Source organism: Centrocercus urophasianus, unplaced genomic scaffold (genome assembly GCF_019232065.1).
Source record: "Centrocercus urophasianus isolate 14NV4802_14NV808 unplaced genomic scaffold, USGS_Curo_1.0 seq_2, whole genome shotgun sequence".
Taxonomy (NCBI): Eukaryota; Metazoa; Chordata; class Aves; order Galliformes; family Phasianidae; genus Centrocercus; species Centrocercus urophasianus.
Window position 1 is genome coordinate 5392803 of NW_024884755.1, and position 10166 is coordinate 5402968.

At 39.6% G+C, this 10166-nt stretch overlaps 1 protein-coding gene across 1 annotated transcript in view; it reads left to right on the forward strand.

Moving 5' to 3' along the window:
• The first annotated feature begins 10015 nt into the window (after window positions 1-10015).
• Window positions 10016-10166, forward strand: part of DNAJA2 (DnaJ heat shock protein family (Hsp40) member A2) — a 10572-nt gene continuing 10421 nt past the window's right edge. Inside the window, exon 1 of the mRNA XM_042821577.1 lies at window positions 10016-10149. Coding sequence (XP_042677511.1) covers window positions 10072-10149 — 78 coding nt within the window. The 5' untranslated portion in view covers window positions 10016-10071. The remainder of the gene's footprint in view (window positions 10150-10166) is intronic.

The window sequence follows — 10166 nt, forward strand, 5'->3', positions numbered from 1 at the left end:
ATGTGATCACTTCTGTTTTATATCTTGTCTCTCAGGACTAACGTAGCATGTTTTCTTTCCAAAAGCTTATTAAATCACTTTCTAATGGATGACTCCTTCCTCTATTGATCTCTCCTAGTCATATCATCCTTCTTCTGACACTACTTTTGCCAGTAGGAAGAGGAAACTATTATTTGATTTAGCTCATTTTGATGCTGTGCTGCATCTAGGCTCTTTGCTCTCTCTCTCAGCTCAGAACTGGCAATGATCTCTCCTTCTCCTACATGTTATGGCAGTGCTAGTCCATACCTCTTTGTCATACATCATTAGCTGAGATGCTTCCTGTTGGGAGCACTCAGCTGTTATTGTCCAGAGGTTTCTACACTTGACAGGAAAAGGCAGTGCTGAGGGTAGAATGTTTGTGAGCTGAAGCAGTGCTGGAGGGCATCTGGGCTCATTACTCACTTCACCATCTGGAAGCAGCATATTTATTGTTACGAGACCTTACCTCTGCCAGGGCACCTTATTTCTGAGATTATCAATATACTCAATGTAGGCCAGCTGCTCAGTTAATTGTCAGTGTGCCAAATCCATGCACTGTAATTCTATTGACAGAGCAAAATCAGCTTGTTTGATTAACTGAGATTGTTTCTGTTTTAACTAGTGGAACTGAAAGAATTAAAAGCCTCGAGCTTTCAGCTATTTTTCCCTGAATAATAAGACAAACTTATAAAGCTTAATGACGTGACAAACGCTTAGCAATGCATAGCCTGTGTTCCCACAGGCAGGCTAAACAAGATCTTCCTTGCTGTTCTGTGAATATAGTTAAGGAGCCAGCCTGCAAACTTCTACTGTGCTTATTCTGTGCTTTTCCTGTATGGAATCTAACACCTGACAAAGACATGTCACCTAGAATTTCAAAGTGAAAAGCAGATCTGCCCATAGGTCTTAGCTACGTTTTCATGCAGCTTATTGAAGATGAAAGTAAGGTTGTCTCTTTAAAAGGATGCATTTTAAAAGGTCTGTCAGCAGTACTAAACTTGCTTGGAATCACAACTACTGAGGTGGTATTAATCAGCTAACCTGCAAGTAAGAATTTTCATAATAAATCACCTATCCTAATGCTAGGATTAAGAGGTTACATTGTTTAGTGAAGGAAGCTCAGGATGTCACTGTAAGAACCTACAAATCTTAGTGGCCAGAAGCAACACAGTTTCCACATTGTACTCAAAATGTTAATTAAGCTGTTACCTCCTTTTCTTGTTGTTGTTTTTAATGCACACAATTTTAGATCATCATCTTCTTTCGTTTCTACCCCCCACCACATTTCAGCACACAAAATTTAGATCATCATCTTCTTTCGTTTCTACCCCCCACCACATTTCAGGGGTTTGACAGCAGAGTTCTTTACCGTTGTTGAATGACAGACTACATTCCTATAATAGAGAATGCTATAGAAAGAGCTCCTCAGTCAAGTCTGTATTTTAAGTGAGTGAGTTTTTCCCCTCAGCTATTAAACAGAAATAGGATTATTCCCAAATCTGTTTTCTTAGATAACATGCTTGATAATCTTTATGCAAACCTTCCTTCATCTTCCATTATTCAAATGGAATATGTTCCTCAATTCAAATTATTATCTGAGTTAAATTGAAGGCTTTAACATATTTTTTCAGAATTTACAGAATGTAAACAAGAATGGTTGTCTTCATTGAGTCTTATCAGATAACATCAGCAAGAAAACAGCAAAATTTATTTTGGCTGTTCAATTTTGAAAAGTTTCCTGATGAACTATTTCACATTAAAATTGGCTTAAGTAATGAGGGTTATGTAATACAGGCCTCTTTGTCAAGTTCTTACTTGTGCTCTAGGAGATAGTCTCTCCACCTCTCAAAGGAGTGAGCTTTTCTTCCTGTTTCCTTGGTGATGGATCAGGAAGTGAATAAATCCTTTCATACACTGTGCTGTGGTCTCTAGTAGGGTGTTACCAGTTCCAGCTGTTCCTATGAACTTCTCTTTAGAGATGGTTGGCACTAAATGGCACAGGAAAATAGCTTTGGCAGGGGATCTCTGTGACACAGCACTTACCTAAACTTTCTTTTACTGCAAGATGCATAGCAAATCACTCAGCCTTTGATCCCAATTTTTCTGCCATTTACAGAGCTCTTTTTTTCTTCTCTTCTCCCCTTCAGCTATTATCTATAGGTTTCAAATTGTATTTTTTTCCTTCCTTGGAGAGCATAACATTATTTCTTCTTCTTGTCTTTTTTGGTTTTTTTTCAACAGCTCCAAACTGGAAGAATTGTGTTGTCTGACCAGACTGTATAGAGCATGTTATGCTCAAATCTTCACCCCACGGAATTCACAGAAGTTCTACAGAGCTAAAATTATTCCCAATTAAATTGATTGTAAATCAAGTATTTTATGTCCCTAAGAAGCTGTTTTCGAGTTACTGTGGAAATAATTAAACCTCCTGATATTTATTTAATAACTAAAACACAAGTTCAGATGAGAAATTAATGTATTTTGTTCTTATTATGCTATTTTGTAGAAGAACTTGTTAAGTCAGGGCACATTACAGGCCCATACTGGAGAGAGCAAAAGCATTTAACAAGCAAAAGCTCCCTCTCGTGGCGGGCTGGCAGGAGGCCCCGAAACAGCTGCTGGAAAGAAAACCCACGAGAGCTCACAGCACACGTGGTCTGATTCTTCCTCGTCAGCGTATTGCTGCTCCTTCTGCAGAGAATTACAGCAATACAGACACGAGAAAATTAATTCCTGTCATAGAAGGAGACAAGAATTATGAGGAACAAAACAATAAGGAACTTCACAACCTTAATATAACTGAACTCAATTCTGGAAAGCGCAGCAGCATCCCAAACTGTCACAGTACATATATTAGCCAAAAAATAGATTTGGAGAAGTGCTATGATTTAATATCAAGCCTTTCCCCTTTTATTAAAGGCTTGCTGGTGGAAGTGATATAGCAATGGGGAAGTTACTTGAGCTACATAAATGGGCTCTATTCAGAAATAATCAACGCCCAATTTAAAAGAACTAATGCTTTTCACTCTGTCTTGTTTTAGGAGGTTTAATTTTTCTACTGATAGAAATAAACAATTTTGAAGTTCAGAAGTTTGTCTGAAGTTATGCAAGATGAATGACAATCATTATTTTTATGCTAGGATGACTGCTTCTCTGATAACCGAGAGAAACAAAGGCTTCTAAATCTGAAAAAGAGAAATATTGTTTCCCAAAACCAACTTAATTTTGTATGCACTCCTTTCTTCTTTAGAACAAACAACAACAAAGTCATTAAAAAAAGAGTTTCTATTGCCTTACCTTCCTCCTTCAACAAATCTTTAATATGAAGTCATAAATTAATAATTGTTTGAGTGAAAGGGATGCAGACCAACTCACAGTTCTTTTTCCCCTGTTTTCCTTAGAGTACAACGGTAACAGATACAGAAATAGCTACTTAGAGTTTTAAAGCTAGAGAGGACCCATAAGGGAGTTCTACTATTTCCCTCTGCTAAGTCACACATTGTTCCCAAAGGCCGAGGATTTTGTTGGTATTTGAGAGAAAGGCAGATATCTCATGGTTTCACATATTGTCCACATTATTAACTTCATGATAGCTAAAGCTATTCACATTTTAGCTTGTTATTCAAATATGTTTCAAAATGGCATTTAGACAGGCATTTGGTGAAGTTCCAGACTTTTGCTTCTGTTGAAATCAACAGTAAAACAGATTAACTTACTTGGAGCAAGACTAAAGCATTATGAAGTTATAATACCTGTTAGAACAATAACAATGTCACAGAAGTGTGTGGATCGTTAAAATAAAAAAAATCTTTATATGAGAACAGAGTTGCCCTTTAGTGCACAATTTTGAAATAACACTCTTAAACGGGTCAAGAAATACTGTTCTGAGTTGTAATATTGTTTCATTCCACAAAGCTTCAAATGTGATGATTCTCTGATTTTAGCTAAATGTGAAAAACTACCTTGTAGATAAAATTACTCCAAAACAACAAACTCAAGACATTAACATTTTTCTATAAGAAATAAAAAGGGAAATATAAATATTTTAATATAGAAGGGTGAGGCATTACTGTTTTGCAGTATTTGCACTCATAGAAGTAACTGCAGTGAAGTATTTCATGTAAACTATTTTATCTGAGATAGAATGCGAGCATGAAAAATATAAAGAGCTGCTATCCCACAGGTTCTTATAGATTCCTTAATGCATTTCCTAAATACTGACTATAAGGTAATGTGTGTAGCAATACTGTGATTCTTGGCTGCAATAAGGTTAATTATAAACATAAGATATAAGCACAGAGGAAATAGTCACAAGCCATCGTGATGTTGGAACTCAGTACCAGCTTTCAGGAATGTGTTTATCTTGTTGAAGGACAAGGTTCTGGGAAAAGCTGGACTGGCGTCTTTTTAAGACAGCTGCTGATACATTATTGGTAGACTAACCAGAAGATTTTGTGAGTTTTGTTGGTTGTTTTTTGTGGGTTTTTTTTTAGAATAAAAAAGCTATAAATACCTGTCTTCTATAGAATGTTTTCATTATTTTCTATGTATGTTCTAGCCTCAAAATACGGAGCTAGCTATCTCTTTGCTGACTCCTTTCTGCTAAAGAGAACACACTCTTGTAGATGCACACGCTCAGAGGCAAGAGAGAGAAGCCATATATAACAGGTTTTTTGCTAAAGCATTATTAAGTCTACGTATTTCTTCATGCCTCAGTTGCCATTCCCCCTGGCTGCCCCTATGAAAGTACTTCCATTTTCCATGTACCTACCTGCCCACCCACCCTTTCCTTCAAAAGCCCTGTAATAGCACAACTCTGCCCTGGCAATAAAAAGTCCTCAGTGCACTATTCAACTGCTTTTGCTCAGAAGTCAGGCATTATTTGTCTGTATTTTAATGGCATGGGGAGGAATTAAACCCTATTTAATTGTTTAGGGATGATTATATCCGGGTGATTCTCAGATGTGTTACCTTTTCTGAATAAACATTAAATGAATTTTCTCCAGTTATCTACTCCAATGCTCTCCCTCTTGTTCTTGCTTCAGCCTTCATACAGTCTGTTCAGTACTACACAAAGTACCACTTTACTCCACTTTTGGTTTCATCAAGTATACTCTACAGTTAGAGGGCCTAGCATATTTTACAACAGTTACAGTACAATTTAGGAGAAATATAAGCAGATACAGAGATACTGTAATAGCATCCTCTTGCTTATCTTACAAGAAAACATTCTTGTAAATCTCCTTCGAAACAAAGTTGTTTAAAAATTGCCCTCAGTTAAATAGAGGCAAAACACCAAACTAATAACAATAATATCTTTTTCTTCACAGAAAATGCTTGCATGTATTACAGAAAACAGGACATAATAGGACAGATTGTTTGAAGTACATAGTTCAAGAATATGCCAACTTTAGTTACATTCAAATTTTAAGTATGAAGATTTAACACCTATGAAAATCTTGTATTACAAGATTGTAATATTGTATGTATTACAAAATGTAGCTTTTATCTTAAGAATGTCTTTAACCCTCTGGTGTGAGAGTTACTGGTAGTAAAACTGAAAGATCACATACTTACAGCTCAGATGTTCATTCTATATTGAATAGCACAGGGATTGTTGCATGCTGGGAAAAACAAAACAAAATATTATGTAAAAACATTAAGTGCAAGTGTAACTCACATATCAGATAACATAATTAAAAATAACAATAATTGGCAAGGCAAGTTCTCATTATGTCAAGGGCCTTACTCACATCTCAGCTGTTACATGTAATCTACAGCCTAATAAACTGAAGTACTTTTTCCAAGCACTGGAAATCTTACTTAAAACGTCTTGCCTAGTCAATTTCCAGCAACACTGAGATGTATTACTAGAACAAGAAGAAAGCTGGGACTTGTTCAGGAATTTAAACAATTAAAGAAACTGTTAAAAGGCTGGCAGTTTTTTTTTCATAGTAGATTATTATGAATTTTTCCCCAAAACTATCTTTTTATGATTATGAAATATGAATTTGAAATGGCTCAGTTCTCTTGTGAAAAGTCAGCATATACTTGAGATGTTAATCAGTTTTTGCACTATCCACTCTTTGCTCTTCTTTACCAGTTAACAATGTGACAATTCTCCCTTGGATATCCTAAATATAGAAAAGGGTTATTTCCATCCCAAAATTTCTTACCAGTGTTCTCAAGATTTTAATGGATCTCTTTGAAAAGTAAAAGAAAATTCTCTAAACAACAACTTTTGTTTCAAAGTTAATGCTTTGATTCCTTATCCAAACTAATTTTCACAATATCTCTGCTTGCAATTTACACTGGTAGAATGTGTTTGTGTTAGCTAAGTTCTGCAGCCCATAAAATTCACCCCAAAGCAATTTTAAATAATAATAATAGAACAAATTCAGCTAAAATATTCTTCTAACATTTTAATGTATTTTCTAACAGCTGCGCTCTGCTACAGTAGCAAGCAAATGTCATACTGTTGACTAGGCTTTGGTGTGAGATTCAGCTAACTGAACAAAACTGGGGAAACTAAAGCACATAAGATTAAAAAAAATAATCACTAGAAACTACAAATACCAGTGTGAGATACTGTCCAAAGTCCAGATCCCTCTCTGAGGGTGGCTGGATTCCATGGGTGGTTTAGTGGGAGTACAGGTTATTGGAAAGGACTTTTAGGAATTAAATCATATAAGGCGGATGACACCTAGTAACCATATCAGTAATAGGACATAAGGCTCAGCTTATCCAAGTAACTGTATCTAAGTAACCCAAATCTGGGTGTGGATGTAGCAAAATTGGACCTATAGGAATAATTAATTAGGGGTAATTGTTTATTTTGGAGGAGTTGAGGATGGAGAAACAGGCGCAAGGGAAGCAAAAATGAGGGCCAGGAAAGTAGAAAAGGAATGAGGTACACAAATCATATTACTGATGCTGCCCGGGTACCTGCCAGGCAGCCCTGGGTTTTATCAGCATATGTGGGGCAGGACAGTAGACAAGACAGGACCTCTTGTTCTGACCACATGGTAAGACTCAAACCTGTTTCTCCAGTCAGAAGAACTGGAGCAGGGACAGGCTCCTCTTAACCAGCAAGAGCTGGAGCAACAGTTCTGTTATCACTGCAACTGACTGCATGGGCAGCTGCCCACCACTTCCTAACATGCTCTTCGGTTATTGGATCTTAGAAAGAACATTATTTGGAAGTTTCAGCTTATGTTCCTGAATGGCTTTTTTTTTTTCTTTTTTTTCTTTTTTTTTTTTTTTTTTGTTTTTTTTTTTTTTTTTTTTCTTCACAGTGGAAAAATGGTAGAAATCAGACATTGTGCATAATATACCAACTGCCTAATCAGATCAAATTTGAAATAAAAGAATATTTAAAGAAAAGACCAAGTAGGCTCCATAGCTTTTCCTGTATGACTGCATTATTCTTCAGGAGTATTTAAACAAAACCCATTACTATTATTATTTAAATTTGATTGTATAGTAGTACTCTTTAAATAGAAGGCAACAGTGCCTACTTACACACTCAAGTGACTAGGAAGAAAGACTATGTTAAACACATAAGATAACTTGATAAATTGTTAGGGAAGGGGTGGGGATACATTTCTTTAACAGTAAGGTAAGGCTGATCTCTCTCTCTCTGATTCTCCAGTGACAAACACAATTCCTATTTGATTTCTAAAGAAGCATAACAAAATGCTTCAACCAAAAGAAAAGAAATTCAACTTGTTCCATACAAAGAATGCATAAGGACCTGAAACACAAACCAAGTGTGAATGATCCCTCTTAGAGCCTGCCTAAAGCCAGATCAATACTTTGCAGAGCTGAGAACTGTGCAATCTATTTAAAGCAAAACCTCATACAGCAACTGCTGCAGTTTTAACATTCCGTCTTTTCATCACAGTGTGTGAGTTTACCTAATCTTAGAAACTGTATGAATAAGCTAAGTGAAGGAGAGGAATGATAAAGAAATTGAAACAAACAAACAAAAAAGAACCATACAAAAGACAACAAAGACAATGTACAAGTGCTAGCAAAAAGAAGTAAGGGACATTTCAGCTATGTGCCTAACAAGTTCTGTCAGTACAAAACTCATGAACAGTTGGTAGAAGCAAAGCACCTGCTGGGTTGAGCTAAGCTAGCTCTTCTGATCTCCAGCTGCTGACATTTTGCTTTGTTTTTTAATGCAAAGGCACAGATGCGTATTACTCTATGGTATTTTAAATAGTGTGGGTACCAATCATACTGATTCTGTTTAGCTTCAGATCTGCAGAGCAAAGTGCTTCCCTACATCCTCATAACTTTTCTTCCTACCTGACTGCCCACTAATAAGAAAATGCCATATGACAAAAATAGTAATTTCTAGAAGCATATAAATCAGTGAATGCAATGCAAAATCACCAGGGCAGGTATGCATGCCAGACAGTTTGTATATTAGCTGACAAGTCTAAATGCAGCCTTGCCAAAATAAAAGATGAATTCAAGTAGTGCAAGACACAGGTAAGCTGAACATTGAAGCCTTACTAGTGTCAGACGTCAGATGCATATGTTAAACCATAGGGTTACTGAAGGCTGTGCAGACAGCCTCTAAAAATACTGAAGAAACTTATCTCTCCTGATGATTTTTTTTTTTGTTCTTTCTTTCTGCATGTCTCTGAGCCAGATGATAATTGCATTCATGCGGTGGTTGTCCCAGTAGCTGTTTCTGCCCTAACACTTTTCTCCCTCCAATACTAGTCTCCATTTCCCTTTGAAGTCCTTGACTGCCACACCTACAATACCACAGCAAGTATTACCATGATGTACTAAGCCAGGTTATGCCAGCCTTCGTAAACACGGTGATGGAATTCAGGGCTCTGTAAATATCAGCCTAATGAGCAGAGAAACCACCAGCAGATGGCTCTTCCCAACTACAGCCACTGCAGTCACAAGCTGAGGTGAAGAGATGAAGTCGCTCTCAAATGATGAGGAAAGAAGCCTTCAAGTGCTTCAATCTGTTCCCCTCAGGCGAAAGGCCCATTCAAATTTCTGCACCTTAAATACATGAATCATTTCAAAGTACCTTTCCCGCACTTTCACCTGGGCCAAGTCTCTGATCTGCTCCTGGCAGACTTTCCTCAGGGCCCAACACTGCTCACCTCATCCCAGACACGCTCCAGGCATGGCTGCTTGGCTGAGGAGGGCACTGTAGAGAACTGGCCCCGTCCCGCTCCTCTTCCCTCTGCCAAGTACCTGCCCCAGGTTCCAGAGCCTTCCAGCAGTCGCTGCCTGAAGAGGGGCTGATGACCAGGAGTGCAGTATGAGGAAAGGCTGGAGAAGCCACACTCCTGACCAGGTTTGAGGGCTGAGGTTCTAATGAGGCACAAGCAGGACATTTATTTGCCATCTGAAAGCGGTGCCTTGCCATGGCCTCAGCACCACTCCAGCACAACTCACTTCTCCACACCACTTCAAGCCTAGCATAGCAACTAGCGCTTTTTTAAGATCCCATAAGCGGAGCAAAGCACGAAAAACACAGAGCAGATGGGTACCCGTGTTATTTATAACCACCGAAACCTCGGTAATACACCCTGAAGAAAAATCGGTTGGTGTTTGAGGTCTGACAGCACGAGGTGCCTTCAGAGACGCGCCCCAGCAGCAAGGCGCAGTCACCTGCGGAAAGGCGGGCGCACAGGCACTGCAACGTGGGGTTCGAAGCGACGCGGGGAACGCCGAAGCCACAGCTCCCACGTGGAACGCTCCACACCTCCGCTCGCTCGGAGCAGGGCAGCCCGCCCGCTCGTCCCTCACAGCCCCTTCCCGCCCCCAGCAGCGCGAGCTCCACGCGCACAGCGCCCCCCCGCAGCCCCGCGCGGGAACTGGGTCAGGCGCCCGAAGCGGCCGAGGGGGCGGGGCCGCCAAAGGGCGAAGGGGGGCGGGCTTCTCCCGCGTCGCGGCGCGGTGACGTCGAGGCGTCTGCGCGTGACGTCGCAGCGGCGTTCGTCCCGCTCCCGGTCTCGCCCTCGCTGCCCCTCGGCCCTCTCCGGCCCGCGCCCGCCGTCCGCTGCTGCCATGGCGAACGTGGCCGACACGAAGCTGTACGATATCCTGGGCGTGCCGCCCGGAGCCTCCGACAACGAGCTCAAGAAGGTGTGGCGGAGGGGCGG